A 27969-nucleotide genomic window follows, 5' to 3' on the forward strand; every position below is an offset into this window, starting at 1 on the left:
AAGACAAAGATAAAATATTAAAAGCGACAAGGGAAAAATGACAAAAAACTTGCAAGGAAATGCCCATCAGGTTATCAGCTGATTTCTCAACAGAAACTCTACAAGCCAGAAGGGAATGGCAAGATATATTTAAGGTGATGAAAGCAAAGAAGCTACAACAAAGAATACTCTACCTGGCAAGACTCTCCTTCAGATTTGATGGAGATATCAAAAGCTTTTCAGACAAGCAAAAGAGAATTCAGCGCCACCAAACCAGCTTTAAATCAAATGCTAAAGGAACTTCTCTAGGCAGGAAACATAAGAGAAGGGAAAGACCTACGGAAAATAAACTCAAGACAAATAAGAAAATGGTAACAGGATCAGACATCTCAATAATTACTTTAAATGTAAATAGATTAAATGCACCAACCAAAATACATAGACTGGCTTGGTGGATGAAAATGTGCTTGTATGTACTTCCACTTATCACATCATACAGCTTGACCCCCCCTAACTGTATGTAATTATTTTCTATTGTTAGGTTAATCGTGTTCCCATTGTGGCTTGCAATTGTAATTATCTTTTTTTCTGTCCTGCTGTTGACTGTAAAAACTGATTAACATCTTTTACTATTGTGACTATATAATTATTACTCACTTAATACCACTGTATCATGATTGGTCAACAGAAAAATAATAGAATTACATATCACCAAAACTATCATTTAATAGAAAAACCTGTGATCACTTTTAACATCCAGATGAAAATCAGAGTTATCTTGGAATTTTTCGAAAAATACAAAGGCCCAGATACTGCCTTTTTTCTCCAAAGCTCCAGATATATTTCTAATGAGTACTCACGTTTAAAAACAATTGGACTATATGATAATCTTTTACTTTTTTGTTTCACTTTTTCTATTTTATATTCAGTGCTCCCATTTCATTTAGTTTCTGTTTTCCAATTTCTCCATCTCTCCTTTACTTTTCTGATGTTTTTTCCAAGCTTTTATCAAGCGTAGTAGAAAAGCTTTTGTATATACATATATAAATTTTATGAATAATATGTATAACTTAGAAAACTTATGAATGTTTGCCTAACTAAAAAATTTATATTATTTTGACTCACATGTTTGAGTTAGTGTGAAAAGAATGCTAGATTCCTAATGAAAAAAAATAGATATGCAATAAGCAACAAAGATTTACTGTATAGCACAGAGAGCTATAATCAATATCTTCAGTTCAGTTCACTTGCTCAGTCGTGTCCGACTCTTTGCGACCCCATGAATCGCAGCACGCCAGGCCTCCCTGTCATTCACCAACTCCCGGAGTTCACTCAGACTCACGTCCATCGAGTCGGTGATGCCATCCAGCCATCTCATTCTCTGTCGTCCCCTTCTCCTCCTGCCCCCAATCTCTCCCAGCATCAGAGTCTTTTCCAATGAGTCAACTCTTCGCATGAGGTGGCCAAAGTATTGGAGCTTCAGCTTCAGCATCATTCCTTCCAAAGAAATCCCAGGGCTGATCTCCTTCAGAATGGACTGGTTGGATCTCCTTGCAGTCCAAGGGACCCTCAAGAGTCTTCTCCAACACCACAGTTCAAACGCATCAATTCTTCGGCGCTCAGCCTTCTTCACAGTCCAACTCTCACATCCATACATGACCACAGGAAAAACCATAGCCTTGACTAGACGGACCTTAGTCGGCAAAGTAATATCTCAGCTTTTGAATATGCTCTCTAGGTTGGTCATAACTTTTCTTCCAAGGAGTAAGCGTCTTTTAATTTCATGGCTGCAGAGACATCTGCAGTGATTTTAGAGCCCTAAAAAATAGAGTCTGACACTGTTTCCCCTGTTTCCCCATCTATTTTCCCATGAAGTGATTGGACCGGATGCCATGATCTTCGTTTTCTGAATGTTGAACTTTAAGCCAACTTTTTCACTCTCCTCTTTCACTTTCATCAAGAGGCTTTTTAGTTCCTCTTCACTTTCTGCCATAAGGGTGGTGTCATCTGCATATCTGAGGTTATTGATATTTCTCCCGGCAATCTTGATTCCAGCTTGTACTTCTTCCAGTCCAGCGTTTCTCATGATGTACTCTGCATGTAAGTTAAATAAGCAGGGTGACAATATACAGCCTTGACGTACTCCTTTTCCTATTTGGAACCAATCTGTTGTTCCATGTCCAGTTCTAACTATTGCTTCCTGACCTGCATAATAACCTATAATGGGAAATAATCTGAAAAATAATATATGTGTATAGGTATAACTGAATCACTCTGCTGTGCACCTAAAACACTGTAACTCAACTATACTTCAATGAAATGTATATATTAAAAAATTTAAAAATTAAATGGCTCCTAGAAATTCACACACAAACAACGACCGCTACTTCCTCACTCACATTATAAGAATTCTATTTCCCTCAAGGTAGCAGATAACTTAGACTATCCAGGACACTGTCACGTATAGACTATGAGGGTAAGAGAGGCACAACAATTTTTATCTTGAGATATTACCTGATGACATATTTTGGTTAATTAAAATTGGGAAGAGAGGAGCATAAAGATGGCGGAGGAATAGGACGGGAAGACCACTTTCTCCCTCACAAATTCCTCAAAAGAACATTTCAACGCTGAGCAAACTCCACAAAACAACTTCTGTAGGCTGGCAGAGGACATCAGGCAACCAGAAAAGCAGACCATTGTCTTCAAAAACAGGTAGGAAAAAATATAAAAGACGAAAAAGGAGACAAAGGAGGTGGGGAGGGAGCTCCGTCCCGGGAAGGGAAGCCCGTCCCGGGAAGGGAATTTTAAGAAGAGAGGTTTCCAAACACCAGGAAACACTCTCCCTGCCGAGTCTGTGGCGAGTCTTGGAAACACAGAGGGCAACATAACAGGAAGGAAAAATAAAGAAATAATTAAAACCAAGAGATTACAAGCCCAACAGTAACTCCCCCAGCGGAAAAGCAGCATAGACGCCGGCATCCGCCATTGGGAAGTGGGGGCAGGGCAGGGACGCGCGGGAGGCGCGGGCTGCAGTGCTTTGTAAGAATCGGGCAGGAACGCCCCGCACGCAACCAGAACAATCTAACTTGGGCTAGCAAACCAGACTGTGGGATAGCTACCACGCAAAAAACTCGAACATAAGACACCGCCAGGACCGAGCACAAAACAAAGGACCGAACGGAAAAAGCCGGCTGCAGACCATCCCCCGCCGGGGACAGGCAGCCAGAGCCGTAAGGGCTGGAAAGGGGCAATTGCAGACCCGGAGAGACTTTACTTACCTAACTGCAAGCGGGCTTCTTTGCTAAGACTTCTGGGGATGCTGGACAGTCACAATCTGCCTCACGGGGGACGCCAGCGGTCCACCCAGAAAGCTGAGCAGCAGCGGCAGAAAAGGTGACAAGCCGTGGCGATCACGCTCGCCAAACTCCTGAGCTACTCGGACCTGGGAAGGGCACAAAGCGCAGTCCCAGCCGAATCTGTGCCTCTGAGGGCTGCCTGAGCGCCGAACCTGAGCGGCTTGGACCCAGGAAGTGCACGCAGCCTAGGGCCGGCCCCAGGCGGTTCCCAGCTGTGCATCCTAGAGCCTGAGCGGTTTGTGCGCCGCGAGAAGGGACAGGTCAAGTGGGGCTGAGACACTGTGAGCACACGACAGTGCTATTTGTTTGCAGCATCCCCCCTCCCCACAGCGCGACTGAACTAGTGAGCCTGAAAAACCAGCAAACGGAAGAAGTTAAACAGAGGGAACCACCTTGGAAGTGATCCCACACGGCCCAAAACATCAGAGAAGGGCCAGATATATTTTTACTATTTTTAAAATCATTCCTTTTTTTTTTTTTCTAACTTTTTTTTAAATTGTTAAGTCTTCTATTTCTCCTCTAATTTTTATTACTATAACCTATTATTACTATTAAAAAAAAGTCTTTTTTTTTAACAAACACCATATATAGCCTTTGGATGGTTGTTGGTGGTTTTTTGTTTGTTTTGTTTTGTTTTGTTTGTTTGTTTTTTTAATAATTCTTGTTTTTTTTTCTTTCTTTCTTTCCTCCTTTTTCCTTCTGCTTCTTTTCTTTAATATTGTATTTTTGAAAATCCAACCTCTACTCTAGATTTTTAACCTTTGCTCTTAGGTTTTTGTTGTCAATTTTGTACATTTAAAAACCCAAACTTCACTACCCAAGTTTACCTGAGAGCAAGATTACTGGCATGACCACTCTCTTCTCCTTTGGACTCTCCTTTTTCTCCACCAGGTGGCCTCTGTCTCTTTTCTCCCCCATCTCTTCTCTATCCAACTCTGTGAATCTCTGTGTGTTCCAGACGGTGGAGAACACCTAAGGAACTGGTTACTGGCAGGATTTGTCTCTCTCCTTCTCATTCCTCTCTCTTATCCTCCTGGTCACCTCTGTCTACTTCCTCCCTCTCCTCTTCCCCGTATAACTCCGTAAATACCTCTGAGCGGGCCAGACTATAGAGCGCACATAAGGAAGTGACTACTGGCTAGCTTGCTCTCTCCTCTTTTGATCTCACCGCATCTCATTCCAGTTACCTCTAACTACCCCCTCCATCTTCTCTTCTCCTTGTAACTCAGTGAACCTCTCTGAGTGTCCCTCAATGTGGAGAAACTTTTCATCTTTAACCTAGATGTTTTATCATCAGTGCTGTATAGATGGAGAAGTCTAGAGGCTACTGTAAAAACAAAACTGAAGACCAGAAGCAGGAGGCTTAAATCCAAAGCCTGAAAACATTAGAGAACTCTTGAATTCAGGGAACATTAAGCAATAGGAGCTCATCAAATGCCTTCATACCTACACTGAAACCAAGCTCCACCCAAGGGCCAACAAGTTCCAAAACAAGACATATCACTCAAATTCTCCAGCAACACAGGAACACTCCCCTGAGCTTCAATATACAGGCAGCTCAAAATTATTCCAAAACCTTTGATGTCTCATAACCCATTACTGGTCACTCCACTGCACTCCAGAGAGAAGAAACCCAGCTCCACCCACCAGAACTCCAACACAAGCCTCCCTAACCAGGAAACCTTGACAAGCCACTGATAGAACCCCACCCACAGTGAGGAAGCTCCATAATAAAGAGAACTCCACAAATTACCAGAATATAAAAAGACCACCCCAAACGCAGCAATATAACCAAGATGAAGAGACAGAGGAATACTCAGCAGGGAACAGGAGAGTTGCCCACCAAACCAAACAAAAGAGGAAGAAGTAGGGAATCTACCTGAGAAGGAATTCCGAATATTGATAGTCAAAATGATCCAAAATCTTGAAATCAAAATGGAATAACAGATAAATAGCCTAGAGACAAGGATTGAGAAGATGCAAGAAAGGTTTAACAAGGACCTAGAAGAAATAAAAAAGAGTCAAAATATAATAAATAACGCAATAAATGAGATCAGAAACACTCTGGAGGCAACAAATAGTAGAATAACGGAGGCAGAAGATAGGATTAGTGAAATAGAAGATAGAATGGTAGAAATAAATGAATCAGAGAGGAAACAAGAAAAACGAATTAAAAGAAACGAGGACAATCTCAGAGACCTCCAGGACAATATGAAACGCTCCAACATTCGAATTATAGGAGTCCCAGAAGAAGAAGACAGAAAGAAAGATCATGAGAAAATCCTTGAGGAGATAATAGTTGAAAACTTCCCTAAAATGGGGAAGGAAATAATCACCCAAGTCCAAGAAACACAGAGAGTTCCAAATAGGATAAACCCAAGGCGAAACACCCCAAGACACATATTAATTAAATTAACAAAGGTCAAACACAAAGAACAAATATTAAAAGCAGCAAGGGAAAAACAACAAATAACACACAAGGGGATTCCCATAAGGATAACAGCTGATCTTTCAATAGAAACTCTTCAGGCCAGGAGGGAATGGCAAGACATACTTAAAGTGATGAAAGACAATAACCTACAGCCCAGATTACTGTACCCAGCAAGGATCTCATTCAAATACGAAGGAGAAATCAAAAGCTTTACAGACAAGCAAAAGCTGAGAGAATTCAGCACCACCAAACCAGCTCTCCAACAAATTCTAAAGGATATTCTCTAGACAGGAAACACGAAAAGGGTGTATAAACCCAAACCCAAAACAATAAAGTAAATGGTAACTGGATCATATTTATCAATAATTACCTTAAACGTTAATGGGTTGAACGCCCCAACCAAAAGGCAAAGACTGGCTGAATGGATACAAAAACAAGACCCCTCTATATGCTGCTTACAAGAGACCCACCTCAAAACAAGAGACACATACAGACTGAAAGTGAAGGGCTGGAAAAAGATATACCACGCAAATAGAGACCAAAAGAAAGCAGGAGTGGCAATACTCATATCTGATAAAATAGACTTTAAAACAAAGCCTGTGAAAAGAGACAAAGAAGACCATTACATAATGATCAAAGGATCAATCCAAGAAGAAGATATAACAATTATAAATATATATGCACCCAATATAGGAGCACCGCAATATGTAAGACAAATGCTAACAAGTATGAAAGGGGAAATCAACAATAACACAATAATAGTGGGAGACTTTAATACCCCACTCACACCTATGGACAGATCAACTAAACAGAAAATTAACAAAGAAACGCAAACTTTAAATGATACATTAGATCAGTTAGACCTAATTGATATCTATAGGACATTTCACCCCAAAACAATGAATTTCACCTTTTTTTCAAGTGCTCATGGAACCTTCTCCAGGATAGATCACATCCTGGGCCATAAGTCTAAACTTGATAAATTCAAAAAAATCGAAATCATTCCAAGCATCTTTTCTGACCATAATGCATTAAGATTAGATCTCAATTACAGGAGAAAAACTACTAAAAATTCCAACATATGGAGGTTGAACAACACACTTCTGAATAACCAACAAATCACAGAAGAAATCAAGAAAGAAATCAAAATATGCATAGAAACTAATGAAAATGAAAACACAACAACCCAAAACCTGTGGGACACTATAAAAGCAGTGCTAAGGGGAAAGTTCATAGCAATACAGGCATACCTCAAGAAACAAGAAAAAAGTCAAATAAATAACCTAACTCTACAACTAAAGCAACTAGAAAAGGAAGAATTGGAGAACCCCAGAGTTAGTAGAAGGAAAGAAATCTTAAAAATTAGGGCAGAAATAAATGCTAAAGAAACAAAAGAGACCATAGCAAAAATCAACAAGGCCAAAAGCTGGTTCTTTGAAAGGATAAATAAAATTGACAAACCACTAGCCAGACTCATCAAGAAGCAAAGAGAGAAAAATCAAATCAATAAAATTAGAAATGAAAATGGAGAGATCACAACAGACAACACAGAAATACAAAGGATCATAAGAGACTACTATCAGCAGTTGTATGCCAATAAAATGGACAACGTGGAAGAAATGGACAAATTCTTAGAAAAGTACAATTTTCCAAAACTGAACCAGGAAGAAATAGAAAATCTTAACAGACCCATCACAAGCATGGAAATTGAAACTGTAATCAGAAATCTTCCAGCAAACAAAAGCCCAGGTCCAGACGGCTTCACAGCTGAATTCTACCAAAAATTTCGAGAAGAGCTAACACCTATCCTACTCAAACTCTTCCAGAAAATTACAGAGGAAGGTAAACTTCCAAACTCATTCTATGAGGCCACCATCACCCTAATACCAAAACCTGACAAAGATGTCACAAAAAAAGAAAACTACAGGCCAATATCACTGATGAACATAGATGCGAAAATACTCAACAAAATTCTAGCAATCAGAATCCAACAACACATTAAAAAGATCATACACCATGACCAAGTGGGCTTTATCCCAGGGATGCAAGGATTCTTCAATATCCGCAAATCAATCAATGTAATTCACCACATTAACAAATTGAAAAATAAAAACCATATGATTATCTCAATAGATGCAGAGAAGGCCTTTGACAAAATTCAACATCCATTTATGATAAAAACTCTCCAGAAAGCAGGAATAGAAGGAACATACCTCAACATTATAAAAGCTATATATGACAAACCCACAGCAAACATTATCCTCAATGGTGAAAAATTGAAAGCATTTCCCCTAAAGTCAGGAACAAGACAAGGGTGTCCACTTTCACTGCTACTATTCAACATAGTTCTGGAAGTTTTGGCCACAGCAATCAGAGCAGAAAAAGAAATAAAAGGAATCCAAATTGGAAAAGAAGAAGTAAAACTCTCACTGTTTGCAGATGACATGATCCTCTACATGGAAAACCCTAAAGACTCCACCAGAAAATTACTAGAGCTCATCAATGAATATAGTAAAGTTGCAGGATATAAAATCAACACACAGAAATCCCTTGCATTCCTATACACTAATAATGAGAAAGTAGAAAAAGAAATTAAGGAAACAATTCCATTCACCATTGCAACGAAAAGAATAAAATACTTAGGAATATATCTACCTAAAGAAACTAAAGACCTATATATAGAAAACTATAAAACACTGATGAAAGAAATCAAAGAGGACATTAATAGATGGAGAAATATACCATGTTCATGGATCGGAAGAATCAATATAGTGAAAATGAGTATACTACCCAAAGCAATTTGCAAATTCAATGCAATCCCTATCAAGCTACCAGCGGTATTTTTCACAGAACTAGAACAAATAATTTCAAGATTTGTATGGAAATACAAAAAACCTCGAATTGCCAAAGCAGTCTTGAGAAAGAAGAATGGAACTGGAGGAATCAACTTGCCTGACTTCAGGCTCTACTACAAAGCCACAGTCATCAAAACAGTATGGTACTGGCACAAAGACAGACATATAGATCAATGGGACAAAATAGAAAGCCCAGAGATAAATCCACACGCATATGGACACCTTATCTTTGACAAAGGAGGCAAGAATATACAATGGAGTAAAGACAATCTCTTTAACAAGTGGTGCTGGGAAAACTGGTCAACCACTTGTAAAAGAATGAAACTAGATCACTTTCTAACACCGCACACAAAAATAAACTCAAAATGGATTAAAGATCTAAATGTAAGACCAGAAACTATAAAACTCCTAGAGGAGAACATAGGCAAAACACTCTCCGACATAAATCACAGCAGGATCCTCTATGATCCACCTCCCAGAATTCTGGAAATAAAAGCAAAAATAAACAAATGGGATCTAATTAAAATTAAAAGCTTCCGCACAACAAAGGAAACTATAAGCAAGGTGAAAAGACAGCCTTCAGAATGGGAGAAAATAATAGCAAATGAAGCAACTGACAAACAACTGATCTCAAAAATATACAAGCAAGTTATGCAGCTCAATTCCAGAAAAATAAATGACCCAATCAAAAAATGGGCCAAAGAACTAAATAGACATTTCTCCAAAGAAGACATACGGATGGCTAACAAACACATGAAAAGATGCTCAACATCACTCATTATCAGAGAAATCCAAATCAAAACCACAATGAGGTACCACTTCACACCAGTCAGAATGGCTGCGATCCAAAAATCTACAAGCAATAAATGCTGGAGAGGGTGTGGAGAAAAGGGAACCCTCCTACACTGTTGGTGGGAATGCAAACTAGTACAGCCACTATGGAGAACAGTGTGGAGATTCCTTAAAAAATTGCAAATAGAACTACCTTATGACCCAGCAATCCCACTGCTGGGCATACACACCAAGGAAACCAGAATTGAAAGAGACACATGTACCCCAATGTTCATCGCAGCACTGTTTATAATAGCCAGGACATGGAAACAACCTAGATGTCCATCAGCAGATGAATGGATAAGAAAGCTGTGGTACATGTACACAATGGAGTATTACTCAGCCATTAAAAAGAATTCATTTGAATCAGTTCTGATGAGATGGATGAAACTGGAGCCGATTATACACAGTGAAGTAAGCCAGAAAGAAAAACACCAATACAGTACACTAACACATATATATGGAATTTAGAAAGATGGCAATGACGACCCTGAATGCAAGACAGGAAAAAAGACACAGCAGTATATAATGGACTTTTGGACTCAGAGGGAGAGGGAGAGGGTGGGATGATTTGGGAGAATGGCATTCTATCATGTATACTATCATGTAAGAATTGAATCGCCAGTCTATGTCTGACGCAGGATACAGCATGCTTGGGGCTGGTGCATGGGGATGACCCACAGAGATGTTATGGGGAGGGAGGTGGGAAGGGGGTTCATGTTTGAGAACACATGTAAGAATTAAAGATTTTAAAATTAAAAAAAAAAATTAAAAAATAAAAAATAAATAAATAAAAAAAGAGCCAAGAAAAAAATAATAATAATAAAAAAATAAAATAAATCAAGAAAAAAAAAATTAAAATTGGAGTGTGAGTTATTTAATACATGCCATTTTGAATCACACAGTAAATGAAAATCTAATAAACAATGCTATAATTATTATAAAAGCATTTCACAATGACCAGTGTTGTCATCATTACTATTATCACATGTTCTGGGTTTCCTGAGAAGCACACCCTCACTTGCCAAGTGGAAACCAGTGGATAGGCTGGTGGACACATGAGGTGTACAGAGACTTGTGCTGATGCACTTAATTCTACAGGCCCATCAATGCCACTAGCATCACTACATTATTTCTTCAGAATGTTTGTATCCTAGTGGCCTAGAAATCACTCCATACACTAGGAAGGACAGATGGAAATGAATTCAGGAAAAGCATAGCCAAGGTTAGAGGTCTAGGCTCAAAAAAGTTAGCATCATATCAATCATCTGCTATAAATCCTCTGTTAGGTCAATATTCTCTAAAATAATATCAGCAATAACATAAATGTAATTTCTGGGTGCTATACACACACACACACACACAAACACACACATATATATATGCTGAAAATCAGAAAACTTAGAACCTCTAAACTTTGAGACCCCAGACCTGCCTATGCTAGTTAAAGGGTGAGTATTAACATCTCCCACAGTGACCCATGACTAATCCTGAGTATTCTAGGAGACCCCTTCCCTAGGTGAAGTGGTGGGGGGGTAGGGGTCTCCCAATTTTAAACTATAGACTTTTAGACTAGGGAAGAATTATGAGAAGTGTAAAGTCAGGCAGCAAAGATTTCATGAACTCCAGCTACTCATCCCAATTAGAAGATTCTTATAATACACATGTGTGCTGTGCTAAGTCACTTCAGATGTGTCTAACTCTGTGCGACCCTATGGACTATAGTCCACCAGGCTGCTCTGTCCATGGGATTCTCCAGGCAAGAATACTGGAGTGGATTGCCATTTCCTTCTCCAGAGGATCTTCTCAACACAGGGATCGAACCTGTGTCTCTTATGTCTCCTGCATTGGCAGGTGGGTTCTTTACCACTAGCACCAACTGTGAAGCATAACAATTATTTTATTAATTAAATAAAATAATAATACACTTATTCCTGTCAAAATTTTCAATAAAGTCTATTCAGTACACACCAAGAGTGAAACAGGGAAGAAAGAAAAGCCAATACAAGGGTGTGTTATCACACCAGTCATTGCTGTGAGCAACTGGGGCTTGGTCCTGCTGGAATGGGCCTTAGAATCGTCCATCCACAGGCTCAGGTACCCCACTGGCCAAGGGGTGCCCACGGAGTGTTTGTTAATTTACTTGGACTTCAGGCTGTGGCAGAGCTAAAGTGACAGAAAGAGAGCAGCTTTTGCAAGTATGACTGTGTGCGTCGGTAACTGCCTGTCACGGTGGAACCACCTAGTTTATCCCAGTCCTCTCATTTGGCCTTTTGCTTCCTTATGAGTAGCTCTGTTTGACAGTGGTGGATATAATCTTGTTGCATTTATTAAGCCTGTAGCAGTATACATTTATGAACAACCTAGTAACTCTTCTTTGTAGTTAAAATATACTCAAGTTTCTGGAAATCAATTTGGATATTTTAGGTACTTTCTCAATGCATAATCCCTTTTTTTCCCGGCTTTTTGTCTGATGGCAGTATCCTGTAAATCTCAAAGTAAATGCTATGCTATGTCCTAAAACTATGTTAACATATGCTTGTAAAATCAACCATTGTTTTTATGCTATGGCAATGAGGGTAGTGTTAATGGTAGAGAGAACAATATCAGAACTCAACATCTAAACTCACTAATCACAATGAAATCCAAGGCTGTTTTATGAGACAATCTCCATAGCAACTGGAGAATCAGAGTAGGAAATTCTTGAAGTGAAAAGTTGTTCCTGCTTTGCCAGATCAGCCCATGTTGTGACAGTCTGTAATAAGGTAATCGAAGGGTCTTAAGACTACCATACAAGTGTTGATGTCGTGTGAATCTGTCATGGCACATGTTCTCCAAGGCATAAAAACACTTGAAACATCACCTAACAAGGCTGACAAATTGAATCAAATTCATTAATGGTCATATATTTTAAGGTAAATTAAAAAAAAAACAATCATGTAAGTGCTAACTTATTTAACTAGCATTTTATCTTTCCAATCTTCTAAATAATGTCAATTCACAAAGCATTATATAAATGTCATTTCATTTGATTAATGACAGAACACAAAAAGCAAGTTTCCATATGATTTACAATATTCATAACTATGGTCTAGACTTTCAAAGCAGAATATTATGAAATCACAGGTTAGTTAAGCCCACTTTCACTGGCAAATCATTGGGGGGATTTGTCTGAGCACCTCCTGCTCTGACCCCGCCCCTCCATCTTCATTTAGTCCTTCTTAGGAAGGTTTGAGTGTGAGTGAGAAACAAGGTCACATTTCAGAGACACTGTCTCTGGCACATGAAACACTGAGCAAGGAACAAGCGGAAAACATACACGCAGTGCAATGGCCCCCAGTCATCAGTCTATAAAAAAATAACCAAAGTCTAGAAATTGAGACTAAATACCTGTGATTATGAGGTAGAAGTCAGAAAAAAGAGTAATGTTCCTGTAAATTTATCTTTGGTTCCAATTAGGTGAATTCATTGCGCTCTTGAAGGATCCAGGATAATCAAAATCACCAAGAGGAATCAGAGAAGTAGGGACTTCCAAGTAAAGATGAGAGTGTAGATCCATCCCTATGTTTACTTTTACTTCTTCCAAAAATCCCAGAAAAAAGATGTCAAAGAGATCTATTTGCAAAGCATTGATTCCCTCAAACAAACAGAAACGGAAGAGGAAGCGATGGCACTGAACTTGGAGAACAGATATAAGAGGAGCAGGAGACCCTGGACAGCAGAGAAGCGGCCTGACTTACAGCACAGGCACCTGGAAACGGTCACAACTGGTGACCTCACTCTGGGATAGAGGCTAAAGGCACAGCTCCAAACAGGGAGACTGGTGGAAAGTCTGTTTAAGCAGCAGTTAGATCCCACCCCCTCCACACAGACGGGGAACTGGCAGAAGACATAAGAGGTAAACACTATGTGTGTCTGGACTAGGGGATACAGCTGAGGGCAGTGGGGATTCATGAAAAGAGGAGAATGAAGGGAACATCTGCATACTAACTGCTGAGACTCTTCTAGCCTCTTCTGCAACTCAGTTCCTAAATCATGGACAGCTGAATACTCCAGGCTGAAGACTGGTGGATTCTTCTTTAGGAAACCGGAAAAACCCAAGAAGAAAGACCCCAAAGATACTGAAATAGGAATTCTCCAAAGAAACAACCAGGCCACAAACCTCACTTACATCCTCAGATTATCCACTCAGTCTTTCAGTGTCCACTCTTGGAGTAAGCAGCCAACCAACGATCATCCGACATCTGAGGAAGGTTTTAAAACAAAACAGGAGAAAGCAACCTGGGGGTGTAAATGGTGGTAGGGAACAGACAACATGCGGAAAGAAGAAACTGTCAAAAATTATACATTGCTACTATATTCATGAGATGTGACCAGGATGTTATTTAGAAAAATGAACACTCAGAGAGTACATAAAAGCACCTGGAAACTAATATAGAAGAAATGAAAACTTACTGAAGGCTTTCTATATAAAGTAGAGGACATTTACAAGTAATTATTGTAAAAATATAAAGTGATTTAAAAAAGAGAGAGAGAGAGAAAGTAAGTATAGAGAACCAGTACAGAGTTCCAGTAACCAAATAATGGGGCATCCAGAAAGAACTGAGAAAACAGAAGTCATCAATGGAATAACTCAAGAGAATTTCCAGCAATGAAGGATGAGTTTCAAGGGCTCAAAGGACCTACCATGTGTCCTGCATAATGGATGAAAACAGACACATGCAAAGGCACATCATAGAAATTCGAGAACACTAGAAACAAAGTGAAGATCTTACAAGCTTCCAGAGAGAAGGGACAGATCATATACAAAGATCAGGAATCATAATGGCTTCAGAAGTCTCAACAGCAACGTGGAAATAAGAATTGATACAATGTCTTCAAAATAAAGGAAAATCATTTCTAACAGATAATTCTATACCTAGGCAAACTAAAAATTAAGTATGAAGGTAAAATAATGGCATTTTCAGACATGTAAGTTCTCAAAAATTTATTCTCCTCCTCCCCTCCCCTTTTTTTATAAAGCCAGAAGAGGATACATTCCACTAAAACAAGGGCATAAAATAAGGTGGCGAGGGGGTGGGGGGGGTGGGGTGGGGAGAGAACATGTGGGATTCAGGAACCAGGATATCCAAAATATAGAAAGAGGAAGGGAAAACCTAGGAAAATAGTAATAGGAAATGCTATGGTGACAGTTATCCTCAACAAATTTAGAGTAACTGGTTCTAATTGGATCAGATCAAAGAGTTCTAGAAGATGGTTGTTTAAGAAGATAAAATTTATAGAACAGTCAATACATGATGTGTTTTATCTGAATGCATGGATAAGTGTTATTATTGACAGAGTCTGGGGTTAAATCAGTGGTAAGTATATGAAGCCCAGGGAAGTTGGGCTTCCCTGGTGGTTCAGAGGTTAAAGCGTCTGCCTCCAATGAGGAAGACCCGGGTTCAATCCCTGGGTCGGGAAGATCCCCTGGAGAAGGAAATGGTAACTCACTCCAGTATCCTTGACTGGAGAATCCCATCGACGGAGAAGCCTGGTAGGCTACAGTCCGGGGGGGTCACAAAGAGTCAGACACAACTGAGCGACTTCACTTTCAAGGATATAAAAAACTTAAGGAAACAAACAATCAAAAAGATAACAATCCATTTTAGCAAAAATAAAAGGTTTTACAGAAAGGGTAAAATAATAAAAGTCTAAATGCTTCACTGTGAATAATGTTTACATAGTGATAATAATGTGACCACTGAATACTAACCAAAAAATGTAAGTGTGTGTATGTGTGTGTGTGTGTGTGTGTCTGCACACACACTGGGGCTGAGGGATGTCGTGAAAGGAAGCTAAATTCTCATCGTCTGCAGTGAGAAGTCAATAGACAATACCTAACCAGTCCACTCTAAAGGAGATAAGTCCTGGGTGTTCTTCAGAAGGACTGATGCTAAAGCTGAAACTCCAATACTTTGGCCACCTCATTTGAAGAGTTGACTCATTGGAAAAGACCCTGATGCTGGGAGGGATTGGGGGCAGGAGGAGAAGGGGACGACAGGATGAGATGGCTGGATGGCATCACTGACTCGATAGACCTGAGTTTGGGTGAACTCTAGGAGTTGGTGATGGACAGGGAGGCCTGGCATGCTGCAATTCATGGGGTTGCAAAGAGTCAGACACGACTGAGTGACTAAACTGAACTGAACTGATGCCTAGGGAACATTTCACACAAAGATGGGCTCCATAAAGGACAGAAATGTTATGGATCTCAAAGAAGCAGAAAATATTAAGAAGAGGTGGCAAGAATATACAGAAGAACTTTACAAAAAAGATCTTCACGACCCAGATAATCACGATAGTATAATCACTTACCTAGAGCCAGACATCCTGGAATGTGGAGTCATGTGGGCCTTAGAAAGCATCACTAGGAACAAAGCTAGTGGAGGTGATGGAATTCCAGTTGAGCCATTTCAAATCCTGAAAGATGATGCTGTGAAAGTGCTGCACTCAATATGCCAGCACATTTGGAAAACTCAGCAGTGGCCATAGGACTGGAAAAGGTCAGTTTTCCTTCCAATCCCAAAGAAAGCCAATGCCAAAGAATAGTCAAACTACTGCACAATTGCACTCATCTCACACGCTAGTAAAGTAATGCTCAAAATTCTCCAAGCCAGGCTTCAGTAATACGTGAACCGTGAACTTCCAGATGTTCAAGCTGGATTTAGAAAAGGCAGAGGAACCAGAGATCAAATTGCCAACGTCTGCTGGATCATGGAAAAAGCAAAAGAGTTCCAGAAAAACATCTATTTCTTCTTTACTGACTATGCCAAAGCTTTTGACTGAGTGGATCACAAGAAACTGGAAAATTCTGAAAGAGATGTGAATATCAGACCACCCGACCTGCCTCTTGAGAAATCTGTATGCAGGTCAGGAAGCAACAGTTAGAACTGGACATGGAACAACAGACTGGTTCCTAATAGGAAAAGGAGTATGTCAAGGCTGTATATTGTCACCCTGCTTGTTTAACTTATATGCAGAGTACATCATGAGAAACTCTGGGCTAGAGGAAGCACAAGCTGGAATCAAGATTACCGGGAGAAATATCAATCACCTCAGATATGCAGATGACACCAACCTTATGGCAGAAAGTGCAGAGGAACTGAAGGGCCTCTTGATGAAAATGAAAGAGGAGAGTGAAAAAGTTGGCTTAAAGCTCAACATTCAGAAAATGAAGATCATGGCATCTGGTCCCCTCACTTCATGGGAAATAGAAGGGGAAACTGTGGAAACAGTAGCTGACTTTATTTTGGGGGGGCTCCAAAATCACTGCAGATGGTGACTGCAGCCATGAAATTAAAAGACGCTTACTCCTGGAAGGAAAGTTATAACCAACCTAGACAGAATATTAAGAAGCAGAGAAATTACTTTTCCAACAAAGATCCGTCTAATTAAGGCTATGGTTTTTCCAGTGGTCATGTATGGATGTGAGAGATGGACTATAAAGAAAGCTGAGCACCGAAGAATTGATGCTTTTGAACTGTGGTGTTGGAGAAGGCTCTTGAGAGTCCCTTGGACTGCAAGGAGATCCAACCAGTCCATCCTAAAGGAGATCAGTCCTGGGTGTTCATTGGTAGGACTGATGTTGAAGCTGAAACTGCAATACTTTGGCCATCTGATGCGAAGAGCCGTCTCATTTGAAAAGACCCTGATGCTGGGAAAGATTGAGGGCAGGAGGAGAAGGGGACGATGGAGGATGAAATGGTTGGATGGCATCACCGACTCAATGGACATGGCTTTGGGTGGACTCCGGGAGTTGGTGATGGACAGGGAGGCCTGGTGTGCTGCAGTTCGTGGGTTCACAAAGCATCAGACACGACTGAGCAACTGAACTGAACTGAACTGAGAGGTAGAGGTTCTTAAACTAAAATTATATGCAAAATTATGTGTGTGTGTAGCTATGTATGTATGTATACACAAATGCACATCATAAAAAACTGCAAGTGACTCTAACATTATTTATAAGTCCCTGAACACCAATTTTGGACCCTACTTTAAGAACCCCTTCCTTAAGGAATAAGCAAGCTTCCAACTGTTATCAAAACGTTTGAAATATATTATTCAGGATGTCTGCACATAAAGCATACGTGAACAGACATATTAACTATATTCTACATCACTAGAATATTCTCCATTGCCCTTCTTCCCATAGAAAGTTAGTTAAATTATTATTTTAATGTAGTTTCCGTGAGAAGCAGTTACCCTAGTAGAAAACATCCTGTCTGTTTTGAGAACGGTGAGATCCTAGAATATGAACACTTCTTCCTCATAAGAATGCCTGAGCATGCTGTTACCAAAAAAATTTTAAAAACTTAAAAAAACTGGATGATATTAGATGAACAGCTGTGCAGGAAGGAGAATGTAGAAACAAAAACTGCATGTTGGAGCATCAAAATAGTAACCATGTACAGTATATGACTGTTTTTAATCAGATGAAGATTGAAGCTATTACATTTCAAATTGAATGTTATAAATTAGTTCAAGAATGCAGCTGAGCTCACATTTAATTAGAAATGTCCATGTTTAAATCATGAGGTACAGTAGCTGCCAATGAAGTAAAAGGGCAAAGGAAGGGAGAAGTACTCTGTCCAGACCCTCCTGTTGTCAACTGTCTCCTATGCCGGCTGAGAATCTGGGGTGGACCAGTCCTGATGTAATGAAGAACTTCTTGTACTAGCTAATTTGAGATTTAATATAACTGAACATAATTGTTTTGAAGACAATTAAAATCATTATTCTGGTCTGAACAATACTGAACTCTTCATTTTCGTGTGAAATGTATATTCCCCTATGCTGAGTTTTAACTCTTAGAGGAAAAGGAAACCAAATTTTGGGCTGAGATTTCCCCAGAGAAATAATCCAGATTGTCAGGTCATGTTAAAAATGCAGCACAAGCAGTGAGGTACACCTTTGGAAACAAGCCTCCTTTCCTATTTCTAGGGCTTGACGTAGCTCAGCTAGAGTCCAAATCGACATCCCAAATGTTACACACCTCCCTGTTACCTAAAAATGAGGCAACACCGCAGAGGATTTCTGAGGTCATAGAGAGAAGTCTGCAATCATCCTACAGCGGACTTTCCCCCAAAGCTTATGGGCCTCTGAATCTCATAATTAACCAGCGAGACAGTCCAGGCAAAAGGTCTTTCTTTTCTCCCAATTTGCTTAATTCAAAAACACCTCAAGTGACATAGCTCAAATTTTCCAAATTAAACTTACCCCTGGGGCTGAAATCAAGCATGTGACAGTTCAGTTCTAAAGAAAATCTTAAAGAGAGTTGTACACAAGGAAAAAAGAGAAGAAAAAAAAAATCAGAGGAAAAAGGGGTAGGAGTTAACATTTAAGTGGGTTTTCAACCTCATCATTACCCCTGCTCAAGAAAATAGAACACAGATGGGCGAAACACACCATCGTTCTGCCCTGAAGAGTCTAAGGAACTCATTAAAAACTAGTGTTGTTTCCTCATGGTCTATCGTGGATTTGTAAGGGGACACAGTGATTGACTGGCTGCATCCCACAGCATTGAGTGTTTCACAGCGTCGTGGGATGGAAAGTGGAAGGATGAGTCACAGAGACACCGTGTGTGCCACTGCAACCCATGAAAGCTTATTGTTGACACAATTTTTCAAGGTCGATTTTTCCCAGAGAACTGAGGAGTGATTATATTGTCACAAGCTGTTCTGATTTGTAAAAATGGTTTCCATTAAGGAATAACACACTTCCCCAAACTTTCTCTTACTTCTGGCCACAGCTCCACACTCTTCCACTCCGACACCAGAAAGAGGGTAAATGGGAATCAGGTCCACTGCTCCCAGGCAAGGATGGATCCCCTCCTGAATCTCCATATCGATAGACTGGAAGGCTTCCAAGCAGGCAGCCAGAACGGAATTGCCTTAAAGATGTAAAATTAAAATAAAATAAAATCTTTAAACTCTCAATTGCATTTAAAGAAGCAGCTGTAATTATTACTGTCCTTTTGTTTTCCTTTCATCAAATGTACAGAAGATTGTTTTTTCATCCAAAATAAAGAAAAATGTAAGATCCAACATTTCCCCTCTCCCAGCCTCCCAAGTGTCATAAAGTTTCACATTTCTTCCAACTCTTTACTTCCCAAAGTGGAAGAAGAAAGCAAAGTTTATTGGCCTTAAAAAACTTTGTATCTTTTTTTACAATTGGTTACTTTCAATTGTTTCAACCTTATCAAATTAATCTGATAAAATTGTCATCTTCAGAATATTTTATGAATTTATATTAAAATAGACAAACATAGCATAGCATCACCAATTCAATGAACATGAACTTGGGCAAACTCCAGGAGATAGTGAGAGACAGGCTGGACATGACTTAGTGACTGAACAACAAAGACAAAAATACCATTTAAAAGTATACCATAAGTATTTTAGTTTTGCTCTTATAACTAGAATTTCATTAAATTTTGTGTGTGTATTAAGTCATTTGAATCTTGTCCAATTCTTTGCAATGCCATGGACTATAGCCTGCCAGGCTCTTCTATCCATGGAATTATCCTGGCGTGAATGCTGGAGTGGGGTGCTTCTCCAGGTTCATTAATTATTCTATCTAAATACATATACACACCTCAGAGTGTTATTACTCTCGAGTTTTCATTAGCAGTGCAGTACGACCATTTTCAGAGAAGGCAATGGCACCCCACTCCAGTACTCTTGCCTGGAAAATCCCATGGATGGAGGAGCCTGGTGTGCTGCAGTCCATGGGGTTGCTAAGAGTCGAACATGACTGAGCGACTTCACTTTCACTTTTCACTTTCATGCATTGGAGGAGGAAATGGCAACCCACTCCAGTGTTCTTGCCTGGAGAATCCCAGGGACAGGGGAGCCTGGTGGGCTGCCATCTGTGGGGTCACACAGAGTTGGACACAACTGAAGTGACTTAGCAGCAGCATGACCATAATTGGTCCTGCATTTGCTGAGAATCATCCATCAGCTCTTTGCTTTCCAAACAAACATACCTTTCGAGAAAAGACAATCTGCTCAGCTGAAACCAAGTTTATCTGAAAATAATTTAAATTCTTTACCAAGAAATGCTAAAGATAATACATATTTTTGTTTAATCAAGTATGATCCTTCAAATTCAAGCTGTCCCACTAAATCTTACAGCAGGACACATGAAACCCATTTCATTTCACCCAAGGGACCATCTCAAGATTTTCAGGCTCCTGACTCAAAACACAACTGCTTAGCATGTTTAATTTCAAGTCAACTTATCAGTGAAATCAAATTCAACACTACGACTTCACAGGTTAAAATCTGAAGATATTTTTCTTAACCACAAAAAATATGTGATCATCTTTAAGGAAAGAATGTTATTAAATACTGGACCCCAAGATTCATTTTAATGAAGAGGAAGTAGGAAATGCATATCTCAAAGATGTACCTGTTCAGAAAAACGAAGAAATGCAATTTTGAGGTAGACTTCTTATGTATGGCAAGGAGTATTCAGATTAACACAGGAAATCAATGATTAAGGAACATTTGGGTCTACTGGAAGCCCACCCTTCACCAAAAGACATATATAGAAAAAGAAACTGAAATCTTACCTAACTCATCAATAGAAGCTGCTATTGTAATGACTGATCTATTGTACTCTGGATCAGAAAATATATTGAGCACTGATACTTCAGGATGTCTCTGTCCTATAAAAAAAACACACATAAATGAAAGAATCTTTTTCCTCTGGTGAAATCTTAATACTTTATTTTTCTTGATACAACAAAATTTAGCTTAACAGAAAAATTTGGGGGAAGGGGTGACCTCTGAAGTGACACTGACTAGTCAGGAAATTCATAGACAGTAATGTCCACTTCCTACATTGTCTTCCTTTACAATCGGATGGCTCAGCTCAGATACTAGGCTTTGGTGTCTATCAGAGACCTTCTCTTGCACTTGCTTCTGAATTTGTCAAAGTTCTCTTAACTCAGTCCAAGACGATAGCCTCTTCTATTACCAAATCGTATCACACTAAATTCTGTTCCCTTTCAATCTCATCTTCTGCGCCTTGTCAAATTTTCCTTCCAAACCCAGAGAACAAACCAGATCAAAAAATAACATCTGGAAAAACTAGGATAGGCCAATTAGCGCCCAGAGCAGAGGTTCCTGGGATACATGCACCTGCCTATTAGAAACTGTTCTGACTCCAGCATCTCCTTTTCAAAGGCCACCAACAGCCTTCAGATGTTAACAACTTCCAGCCTTCAGCCACGTGTGACTCACTGAAACGTGTAACCTGAAGGAGAAAGCTGCCATACCCTTATATGGTGGCCACCCATAACCCCGTAGTTATTTTTGAAGTTTACAAGCCTTGCTCAAGCTCCTTAAAAGTTCCTCGTATGCCTACAAAAGCAAATTCAAAGTGAAGGACAAAAGTTTTCAGGAGGTAATTAAGCCTTTCACTATGCCATTATACCTTTGTCGCCCTGTCCCCTGGCAGCTTAACAATTAATCTTTTCAAGGAGAGGGAAAATAAGTTACATACGGAACTACAGAGCTTATAGCAGCCCTATGCTATTAATTTTAATAATGTGAAAAGATAAACTTATGTCACTCACTCATAGCCACATGAGCATCTACAGAGACCTACCCTGGTGTAGGTCTAAAATTTATAACTCAGCTTTCTTTACATAAGACCTTTCAGACCATTTAAATGTTTTCACATTGCTTAATTGGAAAAAATATAGGTGATATAGTTCGATTCCATTCACTTAAAAGTAAATGCCTTTAAATTATCTGTAAAACAGCAGGTCATTTTCTTAACTAGTGCTACCTTCCCTGCATTTTAAAAACTATGAAAGACAGAGCAGGAACAAGATCATACAACCTCCTTTTTATGTGGTTTTTTTTTTCCAACATACTTTAGCTTTTAGAAGAAAAGAGATAATTTTATTTTTTTCATCCAAAATCTTCTTCTGAAAAGCTTTTATTCTCAGTTTCATACGATTCAATTGATTCAAATGCTGAAAGAATGGAACACTCTCTCCTGCAATTTCTTAAGCATGCATATAGGAAAAAAAAAATTACTTCTGGCAGGAGGAGCTGTCAGTATGAATCTCAGCAGAAGTAAATTGTTTGGTATTTGTAATAGAGTATAATAGCTATAATTCCATTTGAGCTGCTGCCACTAATAAGCTGATAAAAACTGTGAGTTGAGACCCAGGTGTCCATCAGTGTGTGACTTCCACAAATGTCTCTGCCCAGTCACTTAATCACAGAATGTGTCTCTGCACATTCACCCAATCCCATTAGATGTACTATCTACCAATGTGGGGCCCAAACTGGCTCTTCCCACAAAGAGAATGCAAAAGCACAGCTGCATGCTGACTCCAGAGGGGTCTTCCTATCGGCAATTATCAGGAATTTTCACAGACATTCCTAGCCCCTCAGAGTTGCTAGATGGTAATTTAAATGTGCTCAGTGTTAGAAACAGGCCTAGGAAAAGCACCTCTCTCTCATGAAAAGCAATAACCAAATAAAAAACAACAACCAGAAATTAAAATAGACTGTTTCAAATGCTTCAGGGCTATGACCCTAATACTCACCTGTTGCCAAAAAGCTGTTGATTTAATAACAAAGCTTTTGTATTTAAGTGATGGTAAACCTGTAAATACACTGTGTTTTGTGTATGTGTGAAAGTAAAAACAAATAATATTTAGAACTATGTGTCATCACATGAACATTTTAACAAAGGTTAAGAAAAAAGAGAACGAGTAGCATCTCTAATAGTAAATATTGGTCCAGGGGGTAAAGAAGACTTGAGTTTCAGTCTTCTGAATCTGAATGGGTGAATGATCTTACACACATCTCTTAAACGCCTAAGAGTCTTTATATGGAGAAAATGGTGTAGAAATAGTAATGCTGTAATGACAGCCTGGGCTTTGCTGGCAGGAGTGCTTTTGAAAAGTACTTGGTATTCGACAAGTTTATTTTTTATTTAACCTGCTGAATAAAAAGCATAATGAATTATGCTCATTCTATTAATGAGCATACACATGGCCCATGAGGGAAACATTAAACCTGTATGTAAATATATCCTCTTCAGGAGTCTGTCAATATCCTGAACAACGTGCATTTCAGACACACTCCCCAATGTGAATATGCTTGTGGATGGTATGCAGGCATTTGGAAAAGAGTGTATGTGCACATCTGAGGAAGTGATCTATCTCAGCATCCTGGAGCCAAGCTATGATAGCCCAAAAACAAGGGAGAAAATTCAGGAAGAAAGCAGAAGTGTGTTCTACAGACACTGTCGGCAGAATAAAAAAAAATTATTCTTATTATCAAAACACTACATATTCACATCTATTGCCTGTTGTTCCTACCATTTCTTTCAAGAAGAGCAGCTTTTGCTATGTTCTCAACAACGTACTTTTTTCTGGCTTCTGAAATGTTTAATAAACAGGCAGCCAAACGGAGCCCCACTCGGCAAGAAGACATGGTGATTTCCTTCTAGGAAAGGAGAAAAACGAGTCTTCATTTTGGTTTCTACAGTTTATTCATATTTTCACATTCATTAAACATTTAAAAAGTCATAGCTGTTTGGAAACCGGGTAGCCATAACATGAATACTTTACTATTTCATTCGTAGGTAACACCTAAAGGATAATATCTCACATTGACTCAGCCAAAAAACCATGCACATGCGGTCATGCACATGTGAATATGTGAAGACAGTAACACATTAGAAAATAGCCATCAAGCACTCAGTCTGAATTCTGTCATGGGAAACTTTTTCATTAAAGTATGTCACTCTCTTTTAAATACTGCCTTCTATAGTTTAATCCTGTTTTTGAAGAAGCATGATACTTTTGCTAAACAAGAGTATTGGGGAAATACAGAAAAGAGAAACAAGAAATTACTTAATATGCTGATTCTTACAAAAACTATTCTGACAGAAAGGGTACCTCCACCAGCCATGCCATGGATGAACAAATAAAGGAGATTCACTTGGAGGTTTTAAATGACAACTATTTGACTAAGTTCCTCTTGTACTTTGATCTCCATAGTCCCTAAACCAGTTTAAAATCTTTCACAGGACTTTGTACGTTGAACTGAAAGGTGACATGGAGTACTCGGATATGTTACTCAATAATCAGCCAAAAATGTGACTGATTTCTTTGAAAATGGAATCATCATACAAGTTTTGGAGGTTGCTTTGACTTCCTTCAGTACCCCAGAATGGTATTTTCAACTAGTTATCTTTCCAAACTTCAAATGATATTATGAACTGAAGTTTAAATATTGCCAAAAAAAAAAAAAAATTCCCCTTTTTAAAGATCAGGTCATCGTATTTCCACCTCTTTTAAATAGAGCTAAAAGTGAACGTGGCCCTCATGAACTAGTTCAGTAAATTTTACTGTGCAACATTTTGTGACAGGTAAAGTCCTCCCTGTGAGGGATACTGCAGAGAATGGTGTTCAACTCTGAGACACACATTAAGCTCATAAGTTAAAGCTAACATGCTGCGGTGTAATTAAGTGTTCTCCGTGTATAAATCCAATGGCTTCTGTTCACTAGGGCTGTTCGTTGGCCTGATCATTTTAACCGAAGAGGAGGTAACAGGGCTTCACTGTTAGTTCCAAATTTTCACATTGTGACCATCATCTCACAATTGAAAATTCAGAAAAAATAGGGTCATTAGGATTCTGTAGACATTAATAACACTTGCAATAGAGCAGCTCAGACCTCTTTCGTTTTTATGTAAACAAAAAATTGCTTTACACAAGGGGTGTGGGCGTCTTCTGGCTTTCATTTGTTTTCAGTGTGTTTATGTAGCTTAATTGTCTCATCAGGCACTTTCCCAACATAATTATGCTTTTTAACAAATGGTGTTTATGGCAACCCCTAACAGTGCAAAAGAAAGGATTAGTTTCATCCTCTCATTCCACAGTTTGATTCCCTGTGGACAGCTAAATCACACAAAGATGGTGTTAGAAAAATCCACCTTCGTTGCAAAAGCTGAAATGAGCGGCAATATCAGGCTTTTGGCAAGCACTCAGGCTTATTAGTAGAAAGGGCAAGTCATTCTCTTCTTCCTCCTCCTCTAAGAATTTGACCCTGAGCATGACCCCAAACACTTGTGGTTTGAGAGGATGATCGTAATTCGCCCACCCCTTCCATCACCTTTGGGATTACTTCCGGCTAGAGACCCAAAACCTGCCTCCCTCGGAGGAACTGAGTGGACCTTTACCGGGCAGAGCAGTCCCCAATGCTCTGCCACATCACCTGCGTCCGGCGCACGCACCACCGTTAGCACTTTTAGGGCCGCAGAGGCTCGTCCAGGAGGCACAGCGCAGTGTGGGGCAGGCGCCGCCACTGGCACTCCCTGTGAGGTTCCGCGCGGGTTCTAGCGTGGAGTGGCCCAGAGCCACGTGAGACGAGGGGGTGGGCCGAGGGGTAAAACAGAGGGACTCGCTGTGGGCCCCCGGGGGAAAACAGCAAGGGGATCAGCGTCCGCGGGAGGCGGGGCCGGGAGCCAGGGGCGGCCGGCGGCGGCGCCACCCGGGGCCCGCCTCGAGCTTGCAAGCCACCTCGGCCGCTCGGCGGTTTCCGCGGAAGCCACCTGCGCGCGCGGATGGCGGCGGGGTAGGACGGCGCCGAGCTTCAGTCGCCGCGCGTGACCAGTGCGCCGCTTCCGCCGCCGGCTCCGCCTCCCGGGCGCGCTCCAGCCCCGCCGCCCGCTGGCTGGGCTCTGAGCTTCCTTCCTGACTCTACGCGACCCGACCCGACCGCGTGCTGCGTCCGGGAGAGCTTAACCCTTCTTCTAGAAGTGCCTTCCCACCCCGCTTGCTTTAACTTGGAACTCTCCACGGTTCTCTTGTAAATGAATGACTTTTTAAAAGGGAATTAGAATCTAATGATGAGGTCATTACTTATTGATCGTACACCAGCAGGGGGCTCTTTTCTCTATTTACACAGAAACACATATTCCCGCCCCACCCCCACCCCCTCCCGCCCCGGCCCGGCACACACACACCCCTTTGATAAATTCCCTCCTGAGAAACACTGTACGCGAGCGACTGTCAATATGATCTGGACCAAGACAAAAGCATATACCCGTTTAGTCAAAATTACAACGAGTAGGAACCAGGCATTAAGCATTTCCCTTTTTTCTAGGCCAGTGAACCTTGAGAATACATTTCTCTTCCAAAAAAAAAAATCAGGACCTGCTTTTTTTCTTTTTAATGTAACAAGGATTAAATGTCACCATTTTGATCCAATTTTGTTCCTGAAGTGAAATAATCACTAAATAACTACTTGGGCGGAATACATTAATTTTTAAATCTATTTTTTATTTTCTAATTATACTTTTTAAACACAGATTTGAGGAAATTAACATTTATGTGGACATTTGGTTTCTAGCCTAATGTGGCATAAAAATAAGTAACATAATGAGTGTTAAAAAAAATCAGGTTCATGATGCTTCTCACATCATCATCATTGTACTTAGATGTCACAACAGTATTATGTGCGATTGTGTCAGATCCAGCCTTCTCCATCTCAGAGTGTTGGCAGGTAGGAGGGTTGTTGGCAAGAGGAGGGGTGTTAACCTCAGGATCCTGGATCCTTTCCAAGGCTGGTAATTACATTCTGCCAGCCAAAATTCATCCCATAATTTTAATTGGATAAATCCTTTCTGGCCTAAGCTACTGCTATGCCTGTCAAACTGTTGCCACATTTCACCCCAGAGGTGTCTGTGTTTTAGTTGCAAGAATCAGTCCCTTTGAGGTTGGTTTATCAGTTTAAATCCTCAAAGTGCTTTGGGACCCTAAGGAATTAAATAGATATTTGAGGGGTTTTTTCCTATTGAATCTGCATAAAAAATGTATAAAATAGATTTATATGCATGTTAATATCTGTTATCTAATGTCAGCAGATAATTTTGAGAGCTCTTTAACCAGATCAACATCCCTACCTTTCTCTTCTTTCCAGAAATTCTTATTGCCCATAGCTTTAACTTCCAGTTTCAAAAAAGTACCTAAGTATCCAAAGTTTCTTTCCATGGCGGACAATAGAAGTGAAGCCCTTATTTTTCACCTTTCCAACAATCCCATGAGATAACTTGCTAAAACAAAAGACAGAGTAGTAACATTACACCTAGTCTTCTCATATCCCTCCAAAGACAGGGGCTTCATGATTATAGCTGGACTAAATCTTCCGAGCCATATCTCCTAATCCTCTTTGTGAGAATCACTCTTGCTTCCAGGACTCCTGGGGCATCAAGTAAGATAAGGCCTCTCAAAGCATCAACAGAGGAGTTACTTAGTAAACCTTGTCCTTTTCTCCACTCTAGTCATGTCAAACACAATGGAGAGAAATCAGGGCCCAGGGTTCTTTTAGAAGGGGGGCAGCCTCTGCCCCTGCCTGAGGACTGAGAGCATATCTTTTTGAAAAAGACAAGGAGACGGATAACGGCAAGGCTAATGAGAAGTTTAGCATTGAGACTG

At 40.0% G+C, this 27969-nt stretch overlaps 1 protein-coding gene across 2 annotated transcripts in view; it reads right to left on the reverse strand.

The window, feature by feature from the left end:
* The window catches only part of FTCDNL1 (formiminotransferase cyclodeaminase N-terminal like), a 50162-nt gene extending 24335 nt beyond the window's left edge, over positions 1 to 25827 (reverse strand). The window contains exons 1-4 of one of the 2 annotated variants that reach the window (XM_068968781.1): positions 25748 to 25827; positions 23845 to 23971; positions 21070 to 21165; positions 19234 to 19386 (exon numbers count right to left, since the gene is read on the reverse strand). In XM_068968781.1, coding sequence (XP_068824882.1) covers positions 19234 to 19386; positions 21070 to 21165; positions 23845 to 23959 — 364 coding nt within the window. In that variant the 5' untranslated portion in view covers positions 23960 to 23971; positions 25748 to 25827. The other variant, XM_068968782.1, reaches the window with a different exon arrangement.
* Positions 25828 to 27969: the final 2142 nt, after the last annotated feature.

This window comes from Capricornis sumatraensis, chromosome 3, assembly GCF_032405125.1.
Source record: "Capricornis sumatraensis isolate serow.1 chromosome 3, serow.2, whole genome shotgun sequence".
Lineage (NCBI taxonomy): Eukaryota > Metazoa > Chordata > Mammalia > Artiodactyla > Bovidae > Capricornis > Capricornis sumatraensis.